The sequence below is a fragment of the Ursus arctos genome, unplaced genomic scaffold (genome assembly GCF_023065955.2).
Source record: "Ursus arctos isolate Adak ecotype North America unplaced genomic scaffold, UrsArc2.0 scaffold_20, whole genome shotgun sequence".
NCBI classification, from domain to species: Eukaryota; Metazoa; Chordata; class Mammalia; order Carnivora; family Ursidae; genus Ursus; species Ursus arctos.
Genome location: NW_026622875.1, coordinates 15441646 through 15462870, shown reverse-complemented (window position 1 = coordinate 15462870; position 21225 = coordinate 15441646). Strand labels below are relative to the sequence as shown.

General features: G+C 38.0%; 1 protein-coding gene and 1 long non-coding RNA gene across 10 annotated transcripts in view; one reads left to right on the top strand and one right to left on the bottom strand.

The window, feature by feature from the left end:
• The window catches only part of AGTR1 (angiotensin II receptor type 1), a 45161-nt gene extending 39588 nt beyond the window's left edge, over window positions 1–5573 (top strand). For all 9 annotated transcript variants that reach the window (XM_026497234.4, XM_048216133.2, XM_057315921.1 and 6 more), the window contains one exon: window positions 3564–5573. In XM_026497234.4, coding sequence (XP_026353019.1) covers window positions 3614–4693 — 1080 coding nt within the window. In that variant the 5' untranslated portion in view covers window positions 3564–3613 and the 3' untranslated portion in view covers window positions 4694–5573. The remainder of the gene's footprint in view (window positions 1–3563) is intronic.
• Window positions 1–21225, bottom strand: part of LOC130544384 (uncharacterized) — a 267115-nt gene that overhangs the window by 179663 nt on the left and 66227 nt on the right. The gene's annotated exons all lie outside the window — the stretch shown is intronic.

Genomic DNA, 21225 nt, shown 5'->3' with positions numbered 1-21225 from the left:
ACATAGTAAGTAGGTGTTCAGTGAATATATGAAATGCATGATTGCCCATTGAAAGGACTATTTGCATTTATGCTTCCCTGTGCTTGCTCCCACTGTTTCTATCATCTAAAATTCCTCTCTCCTTTCTGCTCCCCTCAAATATGAGAAAATTTATTTCCTTACCTGGCAGGAAGTCTTGGTCATTACAAAAATATTTATATATTTATATAAAATGTTCTTCTAATTAGTATATTCAATGTGAGTCCAGAGTTTCTCAAGTGATATACTCATTTAAATAGTAAATACCTGGGACACCTGGGAGGCTCAGTCGGTTAAGCGTCTGCCTTTGACTCAGGTCATGATCCCAGGGTTTTTGCTCAGCGAAGAGCCTGCTTCTCCCTCTGCCTGCCGCAGCTCCCCCTGCTTGTGCACTCTCTGTCTCTCTCTGACAAACAAATAAAATCTTTAAAAATAAATAAATAAATAATAAATACCTTACTAAAATTTCCAGGGATGTTCCTCTAGTTCTTCAGAGCAGCCTTTTATGTATTAAACATTAGTCAATAAGGATCAATGGGAACTGAAGAAGAAACTGACCTCAGATTGTGAAGGAATTGGAGTCCAAAGCAATGTTTATAAATTGGTCCTTTCAAATGCAAACTTTTTCCCATAGAAATTCTTTAATAAATGATGGTTACAGTTTCAGACTATTCAATCAAATTCTACTCACTCCAGACACAATATTAATGGAACCATGCTGAGACGTGTACCCTTAGAGTTAGGGTCAGGAGAGAAAAGAAGAAAAAGAGGAGAATTTCCTCCCTACTTTCAAGCACCCACCCTCATGGCATCCAAGGGATTCTAAAGCATTAAGTTTACTCCTTCCTATCTGTTAGTTCCCTTGTGCCCAAGCTGAAGCAAATATTTACCTCTGCCCTAGTTTTCAGTTATGGAGTTCACCCAGGCTGCTTTTTAATCTTTGAGATTCTTTAACCTTGACATTTCCACTTTTTTCCTAGGCAAAATCCAACTGATCTCAACCAGATGTTAGAAGAAGAAATAAGTAAATTAATACACATTAAGGCGTAAATGACTGCTAGCCCATAAACCCTTTACGAAGCATTTAATTTTTAATAGAGAATAGTTGTTTACCTAAAGGAATTTATACTTCTAAACTGGCATAATTCCAGTAACTATAATAAAATAAAGTGAAAAATCAGCAAAATGTAGGGAAATCCTTCTGGGTGAGGAAGAAATAGGTCATATCTCCCTAAGAGCCTAGCCCTAGTTTCCATTGTATTTATTCCTTCTTTTCATCTTCTTCTGTTTTAGAAACCACATATTTCTAAAAGTACCAAGGACTTTTTTTTTTTTTTGTCTGTTTGTTTGGTTTGGTTTTGCTTTTGGTTTTGATTTTTTATCCAAGGTGAGACCCAGGTTAACATTGAGTATTTTCTATAAGATCCTTTCAGGAACAAAATGTAAATTATTTCATTAGCCCCACAGAAACTAGTCTCAATATGCTATACTCATAGCTTTTAAGTTATATGCTATTTACCCATTCTTGTGTCTTCTGGCTGCATTATTCATCCAACACTTATCATCTGTCCCCTGGAATAGGCTGGAGCCTCCATTAGTAAACAAGATCATTCTTTGAAACAGGCTCCACCCTCAAGAAGCTGACATACCAGTGGAGAAGACAAGTCAACAGACCATTATAATATATTGTCAATCCCTGCATCCAACGTGCCAAAGTGGCTTAGCAAATGGAAGAGCCAATTGCCCAGACAAGTCAGAAAGGCTCCACAGAGGATGTGACATTTGCTTGTTTGTGGATGCTAATGCTCCCATGAATGAAAAGAGAAGAAAAAAGTTTCAATTCTCTAAGGCTGAGTACGCAAGGAGGAGCTAATGGGGACAGGAAGCCAAAACCTTGGATAAGGAGAATAACTACCTCTTGGGAAAGGCAAAGAGGCCACTTAAGAAGCTCTTTCGTTCTAATGTTCTCTCTTAAAATCTGACTACCTGAGTCTCATCCATCCCTCTCACAGCACCTTTACACCAAGATGAACACTACCTTAGGCGTATGTGTTCGTCCAGCTCCCCTGGGTGCCAAGCACAGTTATCCTGGGCAGACTAGTACTGTCTTATTCTTGTTCCTCTTCTTGTCCAGGATACTTTGCTACAAGAGGAATGCACAGCCATGTTCTTCTAGGGACCTGCTCCCGGTGTAGCAGGAGGATCTTTACCCAGCACCCTTTCCCCGCCCAGCCAGCCTCACCTGTGCTGGATGCTGAGCTTTTACTTCAGAGTGTGCCTGTACCACATGCTCTGATGTTACTACCCTCATGGCATCCTCAGCCTCCCTCCCAAGGGTTTTTCGATGAACTCTGCTAGGGCAGAATATGTTGACTTTCTAAATCACATAAATGAATAGCTTGATTATTTATTATGTAAAATATTGAAGCAAATATTTGCAGAAGTCTTTATGGTGCTCATTCCTGAGCATCTGATTCTTCGGAAAACCCTAAAGAACTGCTGCTATCTTAACCCCCAATGAAAGACGTGTTTTATTGATAATCCTGACCTATTCTGCTCATTTGACATTCTTGTTATACAAATGGTTAACCTCAGAGTTCACTCCAGAAATTGCCGGCAAGCACACGAGTTAGGAGATTCAGTCTCTTGTGCTAGACTGAGTTTGAAGTTAAAGAATAAAGTGGGTACTGCCTGTAGTGGCCTGGAAAACCATGGCAAGAATGCTGTTCCACAAAGTTTTGAGTCATCCCCCTTATCCCTTCCCAAATCAGTTCCCATAATGACCAATTTCCTCAGTAACCTACAGGCAGCTATTCTGACCACTTCAGGGAGGATGCTAATACTGTTTATATTTAAGTAAATATTGTGAAATGAAAAGAAATGGTTTGACGAATAAGATACAGATGTGTCACACTTCCGAGGTTAAAGACAAATTTTTTTAAAAGAGTTTTTATTTATTTGACAGAGAGAGAGGCAGCCAGCGAGAGAGTGAACACAAGCAGGGGGAGTGGGACAGGAAGAAGCAGGCTCCCAGCGGAGAAGCCTGATGTGGGGCTCGATCCCAGAACGCTGGGATCACACCCTGAGCCGAAGGCAGACGCTTAACGACTAAGCCACCCAGGCGCCCGGAGGTTAAAGACAAATTAATTAGCCTTGCCTACCTCTGGAAAAACTCAAGTCTTCCTGAATAACTAATTTAATTCAGTGTTATTTTTCTGAGATTTAGATTGAAGTTTTTTTTTTAATCAATTCGGAGGCTAGGATTTACTTCTGGAAAAAATGCAAAGGACCTAGATAAGTTTATTCACATAGGATCCCCACTTTCATTTGTCTGGAGGATATTTATCACTTCCTAGAAAAGCAATATGTTCTAAAAATGAATTCAAATGTATAAACTTAGACTTAGTTGTTTTTCTCCAGAAAATATGATCTATTTTTTCCTAAGACTAAAGTTTAGTTACTGTATCTATGATTGAAAAATAAAACTATATGTTTATTACCAAAAGTTAATTTTTTTTTTACCTTTTCATTTTTATTTTCTCCAGGTGCATCTGGTATAGTGTCTGAGACTAATTAATTCACCCAAGAGATCAAAATGATCCTCAACTCTTCCACTGAAGATGGTATTAAAAGAATCCAAGATGACTGTCCCAAAGCTGGAAGGCACAATTACATATTTGTCATGATCCCTACTTTATACAGTATCATCTTTGTGGTGGGAATATTTGGAAACAGCTTGGTAGTGATTGTCATTTACTTTTACATGAAACTGAAGACTGTGGCCAGTGTTTTTCTTTTGAATTTAGCACTGGCTGACTTATGCTTTTTACTGACCTTGCCACTGTGGGCTGTCTACACTGCTATGGAATACCGCTGGCCCTTTGGCAATTACCTCTGTAAGATTGCTTCAGCCAGTGTCAGTTTCAACCTCTATGCCAGTGTGTTTCTACTTACATGTCTAAGTATCGATCGTTACCTGGCTATTGTTCATCCAATGAAGTCCCGCCTTCGGCGCACAATGCTTATGGCCAAAGTCACCTGCATCATTATTTGGCTGCTGGCTGGCTTGGCCAGTTTGCCAACAATAATCCACCGAAATGTATTTTTCATCGAGAACACCAATATCACGGTTTGTGCTTTCCATTATGAATCCCAAAATTCAACCCTCCCCATTGGACTGGGCCTAACCAAGAATATACTGGGTTTCTTGTTTCCTTTTCTGATCATTCTTACAAGTTATACTCTTATCTGGAAGACCCTAAAGAGGGCTTATGAGATTCAGAAGAACAAGCCAAGAAACGATGATATTTTCAAGATAATTATGGCAATTGTGCTTTTCTTTTTCTTTTCCTGGGTTCCCCACCAAATATTCACTTTTCTGGATGTATTGATCCAGCTGGGCATCATACATGACTGTAAAATTGCAGATATTGTTGACACTGCCATGCCCATCACTATTTGCATAGCTTATTTTAACAATTGCCTGAATCCTCTCTTTTATGGCTTTCTGGGGAAGAAATTTAAAAAATATTTTCTCCAGCTTCTGAAATACATCCCCCCAAAGGCCAAATCCCACTCAAGCCTATCAACAAAAATGAGCACACTTTCCTATCGTCCCTCAGATCATGGAAACGCATCCACCAAGAAGTCTGCTTCATGTGTTGAAGTTGAGTGACACACCTGAAACCTGCCAGTGAAATAATCTTGTGAAAGAAGGAGCAAGAAAAACATTCCTCTACAGCACTTCGCTACCAAATGAGCATTAGCTACTTTTCAGAATTTAAGAAGAAAAAGGTTATGTGGTCTCAACGAACCTTTCCAAAGCTCTGAACAAAAGCTTTTCTTTCCCCGTGCAACAAAACAAAGCAAAGCCACATTTTGCCACATTTTGCATTAGATAGATGATGTCCACTCAATGAATGCTGTCAGAAACTGGATGAATGTGTTGATTGGGAAAATTTTACTGGCAGAAATGCCATCTCCCCAGTTTGCTCTTGTTCTGCTATTTTTGATTTCCACATAAAGGTATTTGGAATATGTTAAACCCTGAGAGGAGCAACAGGGGATCAAAGCTCAAGACTGCTCTGCCCAATTTCCAAAGGGCAGTAAAGCTTTTGTTCCTATTTAGCTATCAGCAACTCTGGCCCACTTGTACCTGCTACTGCACATTTTGTACATAGACTTGCTAAGCAGTAATCGTCAAGTTTCAGAAACCTTTGTGAAATTCAACTAATGTCTTATAGATTCACACTGCCAAAATATGCCAGCTAATTGGCTTATACAGATACCACCAAAGTCATTTTTAAAGCTAAACTACTTGTAAAGGTGTTACTCTGATCCCAGGTAGTAGTGTCTTCCCAGTCATATCAGTTCTGTTTCATATCTGAGAAGTATATATATTTTGTGGTAAAAAGATTATATATCATAAAGTATGCCTTACAGTTATAAAAAATATATGTTCTATCTGTATATGTATATGTATATCTCTAAACTGGTGTTACTTGATTAAAATCTGGCAAACATATTTACATTAAAATAAAATAGTTTTATCGTAATGTATTTAATCTTCATTATTTAAAACGGATGCTGATTTATTTTTAAAACAAATGTAACTATGAACACATTTCCATTTAAATTTTAACAACTTATAGTTTAATACTATTGCTTATAGATTTTATATCCTGCCACTGAAAAGATAAATACATTTTATTCCACCACACAGCATGTAATAAATACATCCTTTTGAGTTTTTCAAAGTTTTTCATGCAAAAAAAAAAAAACTCATTTCTATAAAGCTAAAATAAGACATTATTTTACACATAATTTTTTAAGAACAGGACTTTTCTAATTACATACATGATCATTATAGGAAATGAAGATATAGGAAAGCATAAAAATAAGTTATATTTAGTTCTGCTTAAAAATTACCATTTTTAACATTTGGGTGCATTTTCTTCTACTTTTTTTGTATTCATCTTACACATATACATATATAAATCATGATATTTGAGTCAGAATGTGTATAGTACTTTGTATAGATTTTTCACTTAATGTAATAGCATGGTAGCTTACTACACCATTAAATATTTTTCTAAAAAATTTTAATAATTGAATAACATTACAAAATACAGACACATTCTGATACAGTTAGGTAGTCCTGAAATTGGAACATTTAGCTTTTTCTGATTTTTCGGTATCATAAACTGCACTGTGATAATGTTCAAGTACTGAATCTGATAAATTACTCAATACAGCTCTAGAAGTGGTACAACTGAGTATACAGATAGGAACATTTTTAATACTCCTAGTACATATTGCCAAACATTTTCCAAAAAACATAAAACAATTTATAATACTACCAACTATGTATGAACATATTTCACCACAGTCCCAGCAGCATGGAATACTTACTAGACTTAAACAAAAAGGAAAATTTACTGTAATCCAGGTACTACATTAAGAACAGGAATGCACCTGCCCTAAAGAAAGTACTATAGCATTTCTGCTCCCCTTAGGCAGTTGCCTCATTTTTCTCCCTAAAGGCCTCACTGGCTTGTGAGTCCATATGGAGCAGGCTGATGTGACCACCTCACTCAATAAACAGTGGTCAAAAGATGGGGGTGATGTATGAAATAGTCGATGGAAGCTATAGGCAAGGGGGTGGGCATTCAGAGAGGCCTTGGTGGGCTGGCCGGAATCTCCTCAAAGCAGCCTATTACATTCACATTCCCAAGGATAGAGAATTTATTTGAGAACAAATGTGATTAATATGTCTCATATTATTTTCCTTTTATTTTATTTTTAATTTCACTAATATAATGCCACCCACTTACTCCAAAGTCCTGTTACTATTTTCACAAAGTAGCACCTCTAAAAAATAAATTCTATCGTATCCAAATTATAGTGCAAACTTATCCTATTTGAATTCCCAAGTCAAATGTGTAACCTGTTCATTTTTTTTTATTCAATAGTCATCTTAATCTAAGTGATTACAAGTACTTCAAACTTGTCAAACCACTTAGTAAGTTACAGTTGATAAGATTTCTGGCAGATAACTGCATTTAGATACCATCTATCCCATGTATGTATTAGCTGGCATGAATAACATGTTCAAGCCTAGTTTTCATTTAAATTTAATCAAATTATATTGTGATTTTTTTTCCCAATCTCATTTTGTGAAATGGACACTGGTAGCTTCAATGATAAATATTGTTTTTTCAGTAAGACCAACTTAATATTGAAGTGGAGACTCTACTTACCAAAATGTTAGGATGAGATATCATAACTTACTCTTCATGGAAATATTCAGAGGTTAGGTGAACTCCATATTTTTTGGAATATTTTTAAAATTTAAAATTTAATTTTAAAATTTTAGAATTGATGCAGAAAAGAATATTTACCATAAGGATATAGGTGCCAAATCATCCTAATGTGCACTCCAACAGTAAACATTTCAATCAGCTGCTATGGGCAGTATGAAAGAGAGCCAAGTAAGAAGTAGCTTGATTGGCAAGCCATGGGAAGGCTCACAGAGATCTGATAACACAGATTCTCAGTTTTATAACTCTGTATTCTGGGCCATTTTTTTTCCCCCACAAAACATGCCAATCTGGGGAACCAGAGAAGAGAAAACAGATTTAGATATATCACAAAAGTGAAGTAACTGAAGAAAATGAGTCCCAGGGAATTTTGGATACTGGTATGAAAGATGATGTCCCCAAGGATAGAGAAGAAAGCAAATCAGGAACAGATGAGACAGGAGTGAACAGAAGCCTAGAGGCAGCCATGCACTGCCTCAATGATCAGGGTGCAACCCTCATAAAAGAGCTGCATATGGATGTTTAGGTCCCCAGGGCCATGTTGTATCCACTGGACCCAGACCAACCAGAGGATGATGGAACAAAAATATTAAGGAGGGAAGCAAGTTATAAACAGTAGACAATGGTATGGGGCAAGATTCAACTTTATGATATACATATATTGCATGTTGGGAGAGAAAGGTCTCTAGAACCACATTGGAAGCTTTGATGAGACTGAAAAATTAATGTAACAGGAATAAGAATATGGAAGAAGAGGTGGAATATTGGAGCTAATGGTCTGAGAGTCAGATTTTTCAAGTTTAAAAATCTGATTGAATCAGTTAAAATAGACATCTGTAACTACATCCACTATTGTCTGATATATTTGTGTAGTGAGCACTGGTAGAATAATCTATGCGTTGCCCCTTCATCCCTTATCATAGGAATTTCCCCTCCTCACTCAAGGACAGGACCACCTCAGAATGAGCCATTTTCCTACCTAATCCTCCATCCAGGCCACAGTTAATTGGTCCAGGCTTGAACCAATCACAGATTTTTCCCCCTAAGGATAAACAGATACTGATGAACAGTTGGGCCTTCTCCAATGCTGGAAGTTGTGAAATGTAAGCTTGGAATCTATTAGCAACCATGTCCCCAGTGACAGTGAAGTTAACAGAAAAGGCAAAAAGCCCTGAGATGCTTGAGTCCTTGATTCTACCTGTGCCTGATGCCCATGCCTTACTTCAGAACCAACATCCATGTTCTCTAATCAAGGAACAGAATATAATGATCTGTGTCTTGATAGCTACATGTGTTCCTTCCTGCTTGATCAATAAGAATTTCCTCTCTGATGACCAATAGACACATGAAAAGATACTCAACATCAGTAATCACTAGGGAAATGCAAATCAAAACCACAATGACATATCACCTTATGCCATCAGAACAGCTAATCCTCCCAATGAGTTGGGATATATTTCCAAGCCTGATGACTTTCTGCTATGCCATGATAAGCACACACAATTGCTAAATGATAATTTTCACAAAATAAGCTTCAATTCTGCTAAATGGCAGATAGAGCACAGGCTGAGGCTAGCCAACAGAAAGAAGCCCTCGTGGAGTTCACTACAGAAAGGAGAACATCATATATGCAGACCTCTGAGCAGAGGTGCTATGAATTAGCCAGCACTGTGTGACAGAAAAGCCCCCAGATCTGGATATGCTTTGATATGGCATTCTCCTGGCGGCTATTTTTACAGTCAAGTTTCTAAGTAGTACTGAATGGACACAAAGCAAAGTATATTAACCAGAGAATATAAAGCTGTACTTCAATTTCAATCATTGGAGACATGCACCAACAACAAAAGAGAGAGAGAAGAGAGTCTCCAAACATATAATCTGATGCCTTCGCAAATAAGTAAATGTGATTTTCATTCATTCTCATAACAAGTGGAAAGAGAAAGAAAGAAAGAAAGAAAGAAAGAAAGAAAGAAAGAAAGAAAGAAAGAAAGAAAGAAGGAAAGAAAGAAAGAAAGAGAGAGAGAGAGAGGGAGGGAGGGAGGGAGGGAGGGAGGGAGGGAGGGAGGGAGGGAGGGAGGGAAGGAAGGAAAGAAGGAAGGAAGGAAGGAAGGAAGGAAGGAAGGAAGGAAGGAAGGAAGGAAGGAAGGAAGGAGAAAGAAGGAAAGAATGATAGAAAGAAACTTTTTCAGTGATGATATCACCTTTATGGCTGTTCCCTGAGTCCCCCTATCTGTTCCACCTTCTTCCAGAAACAGCCACCTATTTCCATTTGGTGCCCATTAACTTCCCACATTTAGTCCAGAGTCTGGTAGAGCTCCACTCCCACCGCCAACACATCCAATGCAGAATGTGAGAAGACCTAACCAAATCTGCCCATCATATTCCCCTGACTGCAACAGGATGGGCACGCAAACTAAATGGAACCAATCAAGGTGAATTTCCTGATTTTGAAAGGTGCTATCAGACAAAATGCTTTTTCCTTCTCAGATAGACCATAAGTGGATATGAGGAGCGGCTGCAACCATTTAGTCATTCCAGAGGGAAAGGCAAGAATTTCCTGGAGTTTTCACAGTAAGCCTAAGAATAAAGGCAATGTATGAAGCTAACATATGAAAGGCTAGACTAAGAAATGGGGAGAAACCAAGTCCTTATGACATCGTTTTAAAATTGACTTTCTGTGCCAGGAGCTAGCATTACCCTCCATACTTCTCTTTTCTCTTCAGCCAGTTAAGAATGGGTTTCCTGTCAACAATTATCCACCAAGTCCAATCTTCAGCAAAATCTAAATTACAGCTGCCATTTATCAAATTCTTACATAGGACAGTCACAGAGTTCTCTGTTTATATGCATTATATTATTTAATCCTCACAACAACCAGTCTTTTCAGTTCCACTATTATCCAATGAGACAAAAAGAGGCTTAGAGATTTTGTATAATCAGTGCAAGATAATATGACTGGCAACTGCTAGAACTGAAATTTGAACCCAAGCATTTTGACTTAAGAATCTGTGCTCTTATTTACTAAACTACATTGTCTTCCTCCAAAAAAAAAGGGAGGAGGCATCCCAAAATATGAATCATGTAGGCACCTTCCAAAATACTGACCACATCTGCTTATTCAAAATCAGTGTACATAATATTTTACTTTGTTTTTAACTCATACTTACTGGGTTTCAAGCTAGAATTTCAATAGTCTTTGTCCTTGAAAGTTGGGCTCATTAATGGAAAATACTAATTGACCTTATACGACATAACACTGGATTTTACATTTATTGTAATTTGATTTTGGATGAGCTTATACTGGACCTAGCAAATAAACAGGCTATGACTGCTAACCATCACAGTAATTAGTTCAGTGCTCTCTGGTCCTTTCTGCATCCAGGATTTTAGATAGCATTTCCTAAATAGAAGGGGGAAGGAAATTTCTAAAATAATTTTCATGTCAAATTTTACCTTCTTACAATCTAAGGGAATGATGTTCTTTTGAAAAAACATTGTGGAGAAACTATATTACATTCTGAGATAGATTTCCTTTTAAGGTGTAGAGTTCAGATTTGGCAATAAATTTAGATGAAGAATATACCTGGAATAATGAAAACAAAAGTGTGATTTATTTCAGCCCAGAAAATAGGAGGATAAAGATGAAAGATGACAGCCATGAGTTCTGAAGACAGTTCTAGGAGCATCACAGAAAATCACCTAAAATAGATGGTACTCAAAACAGTGAGAGACAAGAAGAGAGCTGCAACCGATTGTGTACAACATGCTCACCACCTCACCTTTTGCTTCTAGCTGTAGGACAGAGAGAAAGCAGTGGTTACACATGAAACATTAAAAACAAGGCAAGTCAGCCACAAGCTGAGAGAATGACCATGACAAGTGAAAGTTCCAGCAGCCAAGATGAATCAGAAAGTAGTGATGAAACCTATCATCCATGATAGGAAAGTGGGCATAGAGGTAGATCAGTGATTCTCAACTGGGGATGAGTTTGTGCTCCGGGGCATATTTGGCAATGTGTGGAAACATCTTTGGTTATCACAACTTGGGTGAGTAAAGTGCTACTGGCAGGCACCCAGTGAGCAGAGGTCAGAGATGCTGCTAATTGTCCTATAATACACAGGACAGTCCCACAAAGAAAGAATTATCTAGTCCAGTATGTCATTAGGGCCAGGGTTGAGAACCCCTGGGATCAAGAACGAAGGGGAGAGCACCATTCAAGCGGCATGTATTAGCAGCCATGCATGGTGGTAAATGACAAGATATTTGGTCTCCAATGTTTATGACCCCCTCTCTTTTACATGCTTCTCCCCTCTCTTCCCCTGCTATCTTTTATGTGCTTCCACTCACCTTCTCACATGCATTGCATATGAACTTCATCCAAATAATCTATTTCATTGAAAAACTAATAAAAACTAATAAAAAGTGCAATGTCAGGGTGCCCAGGTAGCTCAGTCAGTTGAGTTTCTAACTCTTGGTTTCAGCTCAGATCATGATCTCAGGGTCATGGAACTGGGCCCCATGTCAGGCTCCCTGCTCAGCGAGGAGTCTGCTTGAGATTCTCTCTCTCCTTCTGCACTCCCTGCTCACTCTCTCTCTAAAATAAATAAATAAATCTTTCAAAAAATGCAGTGTCATTTCTGGGGCTAAGTAGGCAAGCCTATTAGGCTTGTGCAAAATGTATATTTTAAATTCACTAATGAATGTTGGGAACAAAGGCAGTTGGTAACATGACATAAAACCAGTGGTTACACCTCCACTTCCATGGGAGACAAAATGAAGGTGTGGGTCCCACTGAGCAGCTAATCCTCAGAGAAGACACTAAGTGCAGAAATGAAACGCATGGGCATGACAGTGCAGCCAGCAGCTTTACCAGGACACTCTATAGTATTTCTAGCATTTGATGTAATTCTACTAATGAAAATTTTTATTGAACAAAATCAAAGATATATTTTATTTTTACCCTAAATATTTCCACAGAGGATTTTAGCAGCTTCGAATAAAGAGCACATTAAAATAGGGTAATGTATAGAAATCAGAAATAAGGACCACAGAAACAAAAAAGAAAAATGACTGATGATGCAAACTAACAGAGTAGTTGTGACTGAAAAATGTATTAGGTTCTGAACTTCTTGCAGGTGGGATGAAAAGAATAACATTACAACAACTTCGGCTCTTTTCATCAAAGCAACAGCAGACCAGGTTCCCAAGGAGCAGTCTTCTTGACACTGGATTCCTTAACAGAATTTCTCATATAGGATTGTAGATGGAGATAAGGAGTCATGTGATGGATCATTTTTCATTTAGGCCTGATTTTTAATGGTTATTTTTGATGTTTCTATAAAGACCAAGAGCATGACACCACCAATCCAATGAAGGTGGTGATTTGAGGGTACCCAGTACTGTGGTGTGAGAGCCACCCACCAGTGTGCTCAATAGAAGTAGTGATGGATTTGTGATGTCAGTGGAGACCTCTGGGTCCACTGAAATCTTAGCTCAGACTCCCTGAGAAAGCCCAAGATCTCCAAAATTTTCTGCAGAAGTCTGAGAAATTTACATTTCCATGGTCTCATTTGAGCCATCTGCTTCCCAGTTCAGTTTAGAGGCCATTTTACTGTTCCATACAGGCTGTAGGATGCCCCCATTCCATGTGATACAGATGCGAAACAGCTCCAATTACACACACACACACACACACACACACACACAACACTCACAGGCATTAAAGGATACCTTTGATTCAAAGTGTCCTTCGTCCTTCTGGACATTTCTCCCTAGCCCCATGCAGTCCCCATCTTCACCGCATCTCACACATCACCCCTTTCTTTCTCTGCACTTCCCTCTAATATTAGTACCCCTGTCAAGAAAGCAAATCCAGTTTCTCTTACTTTCTCATATAAAGCATCCTAGCCATTTCATCTCACTAGCTCCCCACTGCTGAATATCAACCATACCTGAAGCAAAGCCTCAGCTTCTTCCCCAAGCAGACTGTCAGAATATTTCCTTAGAGAAATTCTAGCACACACAACTAAGACAGAGAATTGTTCAACCCTGTCTACCCACCATTAGAGGAGTCTAATGGTGCTCAATATCAGTACTAATCCTAAATAATGGAAAGCAGAAAAACTCCTCATGGAATAGAGGGGTCTCATAATTTTATTTATTCAGGATTCATGCTCCATCAATCTTCATATTTTTCTGCCAATCTGATATGTCACTTCCTGCTATTCCTACTTGCCAGGGCCATACTGCTTTGCGTATGGAAATGCCCTCATGATATGTGTGGGCATCCACTCATGAAGGCACACTCATGGGGTTCGTCCAATGAATGTTTAGGTGGAACCAGCTTCTCAACTTTTTTCCCCTTATATCCATTTAATGTATGACTGGGCTTAGTTTCTAAGAAGTTCTCATATTGCACAGTTATTTGAAACATTTAAAACAATATCATCTTTATTTTAAAATATAAATCATTATGCAGCTAATGCCTAAATGTACACATTCTAAGTAATCATATTCTCCATTTACCATATGTGGGCATAAAAATTACCAACGTTAAGACAACCTCACATTTTAAAAAATACTGGTGGCAGGTGATTAATTTTATTGAAGTTAAAGATTAATTTTTGTTCCCTTGAACTATATGTTCTTTTCATAATCTTCAGGGCTAATCTCTTACTTACCAAATACCTTATACTTTTATAAATTTTTCTTCCCCTGTGCCTTATGAAGGCAGGTTTCAGTTCCATCAGAAAGGCTCTAATAAAGTTTCACGTTATCAACTTTAGGAAAGGATCATATCATTGGATATGATCTTCTTTAACCCCCTCATTTCATAGGCAATGACACCGCAGCCCTAAAAGGTGAACCTAGCCCTCTTGGAGGCTTTCTGCTTTAACACCAGGACAATGCCTTACAAAACATGGGATTTTTGAAGATGGGATTCTAACTCTTAAATATCAGACAGAGGGAAAGAGAACTTCGGAGCAAATGTTTCTAGGACTCCTAAAATCACACCATAGGTCAACCCTGATAATAGGAAAAGGCAGTTAGAGGAAATGACAAGTCACCACCCAGGGGATCTGGGGAAGGGGAAAAAGGGAAGTTTTTTTTTAATTAGGAAGGAGAAGCCTAGTTTCATGAGGAAGCTACTCAAATAAGCCAAACCCAGCTCAGTAGCAGCTCATCATTATTTCTTCATCGTGACAACTTCCACATGCCTCAGGGGTCAGGATTCCCAGTTCCTGAGACAGTGAACCTACAAAGCAAAGGACCTGTGGCAGGGAGAAATTCAACCCTGCTCTAGAAGTGTTATCTTCTCCAACTGGAAGGTGAGGATCCAGTCACTACGGGAGGTCAGAGTTCAGCCAGAGTTTGAGCTCAAATCTCCTATTTCCTAGGTATGCAAGCCACATGCTGTCACCTAGAAAGCATTTCTTATATGAGAGAGTTGCACTAAAATGAATCTTGGGGAACTTCTGCTCAAAACTTGACTTCCGTTACTTTCCACATAGTAACTATCTATGAAGTATCATTCAGGCTGCTTGAGAATTATGATAGCAGAAACTCAAAACACTAAACGCATTCGAACCAAAAAACACTTCAAACCACAAACCAAGGTTACTACAGCAGCTCCCACACAATTCTAGGGTTCCTCTAATCTCATTCACAGTCATTGAACATCTCTGAAGTGTCTACAACTCTGTCCCTGCCATTTAATGTGGTATTGCTTTGAGGAACAAGTTGAAATTTCTTGCCTGTTAAAATGACAACGCTTAGACTTCATGTAAATTGTAAGACTCAGTCTGCGCAGCAATGTCTCAGGCAGACTGTCTATTTAAAGATGGAGAGAAAGAGCCATTATATCTTTTTCAGGGTTTTATCTTCTCTCAAATGCATATGGATGCACAGCAAGCGAGCAGCAATACCACACTTCCCTGGTCATTGAATATCCTGCAGTGTACTTCTTAATTAAAACCAGCATCACAAATATGATTGCTTAAGTGCCAAAAACCTGGCCGGTTTAATGGCCAATCAAAGAACTACATAATCATTAAATCCATTTGAACTACTGCTTTTTTTTTTCCCCCTGAGGTGAATACAGTTAAGCTCTAAATATTCTTATTGTTTTCCATCCAGTGTATTTTTTAAAAATGCTCTTCTTTTTCAGCATCATAACTTCCATTTCAATTCTGTCATCAGATTTAACCCTATGTTACAATAGTTTATTATGGTTTTTTGTTTTTTTAGCTGGAGTTTGTAGCAATGCCGGGGATTAAGGAATAATTTGAGTGAACGACACATACAGTGTTGCCTAGTAACACAGGCTGATCTGTACAAAGCCATAAATTGCAAAATTTCATAGCAGCATAAAAACTTTTACTGGCACTTAAGCATATTTTTCCCTGATTGAAGCAGAATTCATGCAACAATTACAACCACATGACAAAAGCTGGTAATGATTAGCCTTCAAGAGCTGCTGTTATTTCCTGACAGTTCCAAAGCTGTTTTTGTTTGTTTCAGGAAAGAAAGCATCAAATTCTTTATGGACTAGCCTCACTGACAAGGCAGAACCCAGCCTGTTAATTAGCCAGTGCCAGCATTTTAACTACAGCTCCCGATGAAGAATGGAAGAGTTATGTAATAATTTACAATTCTAATTAATTTGTGTCAACCAAAACCAGCTCTAAATATACCAATACACACTTTAGAGGACAGCCCTCCTCACAATGGCTCAAACATGACTGAGACTATCATTGAGAAAAGAACTTCATGAAGATGAAAGCTGTAAGCCAGGAAGCTTATTTTCAATTATTGTAACAAATATCTTCACGAGCTATGTTAAGATATCTTTAACATTTATAGTTATTGAAGTAAAAATGACAAAACAAAGTTGTTAGAGAGTTCAGGGAAAATTATTATTTTCACAATTAATTCAAGGCAGCCTGTTGAGTAATATCCCCTCGTCAGCCCAAAGAATATATGAGGTTTGGGGAATAATAATTTATCATACCCTGATACACACTCACACACACATATGCGCACACACACAATGAATGAGTATTTCACTGAGTGACTTCTTTTTCTCTGACAAACACAGGTTTCTATGAATAGATTCACCAATGTCAAGGGATTCGTACTATAGCTCAAGGAAATTGAGGAATAAATGCTTTGATCCTTTCATAAACTTTGCATTCTTCTAACACTGACTTGAATAAAAAAATTTTAAAAATTAAAAAAAAAAAAAACACTTACAGGGACACCTGGGTGGCTCAGTCGGTTAAGTGTCTGCCTTCAGCTGGATCATGATCCCAGGGTCCTGGAATCAAGTCGCATATTGGGGTCCTTGCTCATCAGGGAGCTTGCTTCTCCCCTCTGCCTGCTGGTCCCTCTACTTATGTGCGCTCTCTCTCTCTGACAAATAAATAAAATATTTTTTTAAAAACCCATAGAACTTTACTAGGTAATACAAGCAGCAAAGAATTCATCATGTAACACATGGGAAGAGTTGTATGTTGAGGCTTAGTCCTTTCATCAACTTTGTGACTGAGCTTCCCGGTGTACATCTCGATAAGTCCTAATTTACTTTCACTCAAGCCCCATAATGTCAAACTTCTGGTTTGATTTCTCAGAATCCCCAAGCCCAACATAGAAACAGTGAGATACTTGCAAAGATCCAGATGCCACCAAAAAAGATGGAACAAGATGGCACTAAAGCAAAGGCAGACAATGAAATAAAATAAATATACAATAAAATAAACAATAAAATAAAACCAGATAAGGGAATCCATTTAATCCAGAGATTTCAGGCCTAAGAAAGCTCATTCACGCACCACAGACTTAAAATGCATGGAAATGGCCCCAAAGTACAATAAGCCCACAACTTTGTGACTGTGGGACCTTGAGAAAGTTGTTTAACCTCCCTGAGTTCCAGTTTCCTCCTCCATAAAATTACAGGACTGGATTAGATGAGCTCTAACAGCTCTAAGATCCCACAGGTGAATCCTTCCACTGATGTATAAGAACGTCCCCAAGGCTTCCCAGTATCCGATTTTACTACAAGCAACAACGAACAAACCAGCAGTCAGAGCTGAGAAACTAAAATTATACATAAGCCACGAAGGTCAAGCCGTGATTCGCTTTCCAAACATACAACTGCATGTTACAAAAATGAGACCTGTGTAATTACCTAGTGTGCTTAGGGCAAAGTGGACACTTAGCAAAAATCAACCCCCACTGTTGCCCCTCTTATATACACACAAACCTCCAAACAAGTTTTGCTGTTTGCCCTCCTTTATGGAGTGAGTGCCTGTGATTATGACTGTGAATTATAAAGACTGAAAATAACAAATTTGAAAAACTTACTTAGCAAGTGGCAGTACCTTGTCTGGATTATGTATAGACTGAGTGACAATTTAGTCATTGATTTCTGATTAAATTTTAACGCTGATTCACTTATTTTGAAAAAAAGTTGACATTCATCAAATAAATCCCAACAGTAAGTGAAACATGTTTTCTACACTGTGTTAGAAAGCAAAAGAAACACCAAATTCTTGAATGATCAGTGAATAAATTAGATGGATTATGAATATTTTATGTTTTATTGAAACTAATAATTCATTATGAAAGGAGGCTATAGGACATGGATTCAATACACTACTGAAGCCAAGAAAAGCATAATTAGAATAACAGAACCTCTGAGCATCTTTTTACAATTAGCCAAGAGAAAACAAATAGATACATCAAATTGCTACTCACTTATGGCTGGTCAGAATAAAATAAAGCATATAGATTCCCTGAAATACACTCTCTAAAATGTATTACTTGAAATTTCCAAAGATTGCTTAAAGATAGATATAGTATAATTTTCAATAACTCATGTAAACATTCTAAACTACAGGGGTTATCAGAGCCATGTGTAACTTTGTAGTTTACTAAATTAACCAGCATGACTGAAGTACCTTAGACACTGCATTACACAAATGAAATGTACTTTTATTAAAAGTCTCTGGCCCAAATTGACAGGTGGAAAATTTGTTAATCTGCCAAAAGGACCTACTGTATTCCTTAACATCATAACTTAGAGGAGTAAGGTCTATGTAACCAAGATTGGGAGAGTTTAGGTTCTTATCTAAGGGAAAGTTCCAAATTAATTTTTTGTCTTATCTACAAGTTATTTCATTTCCCAAGGAATTCAGTAGTGATGCTTTTGATTATGTTTGAAACAGTTTTATTTTAATTATCCTTCGTGTTCTTTTGGGGCTCTTCCCATTTATATGAATGATGTTGGACACACAAATGTGAGAGATCTGAAGCTTTTGGGACACCTGGGTGGTTCAGTCAGTTAAGTGTCTGCCTTTGGCTCAGGTCATGATCCCAGAGTCCTGGGATCAAGTCCCCGTATCCAGTTCCTTGCTCAGCAGGGAGCCTCCTTCTCCCTCTCCCTCCGCCACTCCCCCTCCTTGTGCTCTCTCTTCCTCTCTCTCTCTCTCTCTCTCTCTGACAAATAAATAAATAAAATCTTTTTTAAAAAAGAAAGAGAGATCTGAAAATTTGAAGAGGGCCAGGTTTCTTAAATGTATACTTTAAATCAGAAAAGCATTCAAATAATGTACTTCTCTCAGAAGAGCATATTAAAAGTGCTCTCTACCTTTTAAATAAGGTGCAACGGAGAGTATCATTATCACCCTATATTTTAGAATTTGTAATGGGAGTACCATTAAAAGGTAACATAATGAAGGGGAGAGGAGAAAGCATGAGTTTTGTTTTGTTTATTCTTTCCTTTTACTTAAAATAGTGGCTTCCTAAAATCTCATGGAAGACTGAAAAGTAGTTTTCAACTCAAGACACAGAAAGTAAAATAAAATAGGTCAAAGTCCACTGCATCTATTTTCAATTATTGAGACATATAGTCCTCAAGCAGCCAGAGTCAGCCAGAATTGTCTGAGACCTAGGGATCATGATGAAAATATCTTATAGTAAAATGTATTCCCCATAGGTTTAAATGCAAAATGAGAACCCAACTTTTTATTACCCATTAAATGAAATGTGCAATCTTTTTCCCCTTTTAAGGTCAAGTATGCAGTATTTTGGAAAACAAACCATAAAAACATGATTAGAGAGAACAGAGGAAGTCATTATTTTCTCTAGTCATAAAGAATGCAGCATCATTCTATCAATCTAATGTATCTTTGTAACGGCAGTGGCAGCATGTGGCAGTGCTTAAATTGCAAATACAGTATTTAAGAAAAAGCTTGAATTAAAAGAGCACCAAGATGAGCTGGAAAATATCCACATGGATTAGATGATTTTTATAAATTCCATCTTCTTCCCAAAGACCGACTTAAAATTATTTATTGCCATATTCTCTACCTACATGGAAATAATGCATTCAACAGGCCCCAAATCATAACGTAAATCCAAACATACATAGTAAATGGTTAATGGAGAGAGAGTCCAAGTTGTGATATATGGCACAGGAAACCAAAATATCTGTGGAATCAGTGTAGAAAATGTTGAATCTGAATTGATAAATGTACATAACATCTTTCAGTTTAGTTTGGTCTCTTGGAAAGATTTGTAACAAAATCCAAAGATAGCACGATGCACCTTCTCACTGTTACCATCAGGACAGACTCCATGCAAAACCCTATCACAAAGACAAATATTTCAGAGTGTGTGGCTGCTGCAAAGCCCAGCTTCACTGTTGAGGCAGTTCCAATGTAGCGTCAGTTTTGCAACAACAGCTGCTAGCTATCAGTCATATTCAGGGCAGTTATGCTTTTGAGATACTCTGCTAGAGGCAGCTGGATCAACTTGAAACCAATTTGAAAAACATGTTTAGGAAAGTAAAGGAAATGACCTGTAACTTTATAAACACACCATATCATACATGCAATTCTCACCAATCTAGCTCTAGCAAGTCAGGTTATCTAGGAGGGGATGAATTTTTAAGCCACCATTCAGGCTCAGTATTTCATGTTCAGGACTTAGTAATTTTCAGTCTATCTTCTTTCAAATGATGTATGGCATTTTGTGCAGGCCCTGGTTCTCAATAAAATAAAAGAACAAGAGGTAAATCCTACCAAGAGCTTCACCATTTACAATACATAACAAGCAAAATCATTCTGACTGAGGAAGAGCATAAAACAACTCAAAGATTTGGCAAAATCCATAGGAGAGGACTTCTGTTTTCTTGGTTGGCTGGTTGGGGTTTTTTTGTTTTCTTTTTGGGTTTTGTGGGCTTTTTTTTTCGTACAGAGTAGTGATGTTGCAACCCTGTCTCATATACTAACATGAATTAAGAAAGTTGTTTCTGCCCTGGCCAGTTTGTTTTTCACCCCAATGGTTTGTTAATGTAATGAACAAGATAAATAGTCTGCCTAAGAAATAAAACTGACCTCATGGATAAGCTAAAGAAATGTCAGGCCCCATTTGTTACTGAAAACTCAGCAGAAATCTACACAGACCCAGAATAACTGGAAGAAGGCCAAAGGTGCAGGCGCCAAACAAACTGAAGATTCTCCTTCAGGCTTCAGTTTATTTTTTCTACACATCTCCATAGTAAGACCCAGGATTTGGCTAGTCACTGCTAAGTAAGAATGTTGAGCCCATAAAAAAAATTGGCATAAAAACATCAAGACTTCTTATTTTAGGGGCGCCTGGGTGGCACAGCAGTTAAGCGTCTGCCTTCGGCTCAGGGCGTGATCCCGGCGTTATGGGATCGAGCCCCACATCAGGCTCCTCCGCTGTGAGCCTGCTTCTTCCTCTCCCACTCCCCCTGCTTGTGTTCCCTCTCTCGCTGGCTGTGTCTATCTCTGTCAAATAAATAAATAAAATCTTTAAAAAAAAAAAAAAGACTTCTTATTTTAAAAGAGGTTTTTTCCTTACG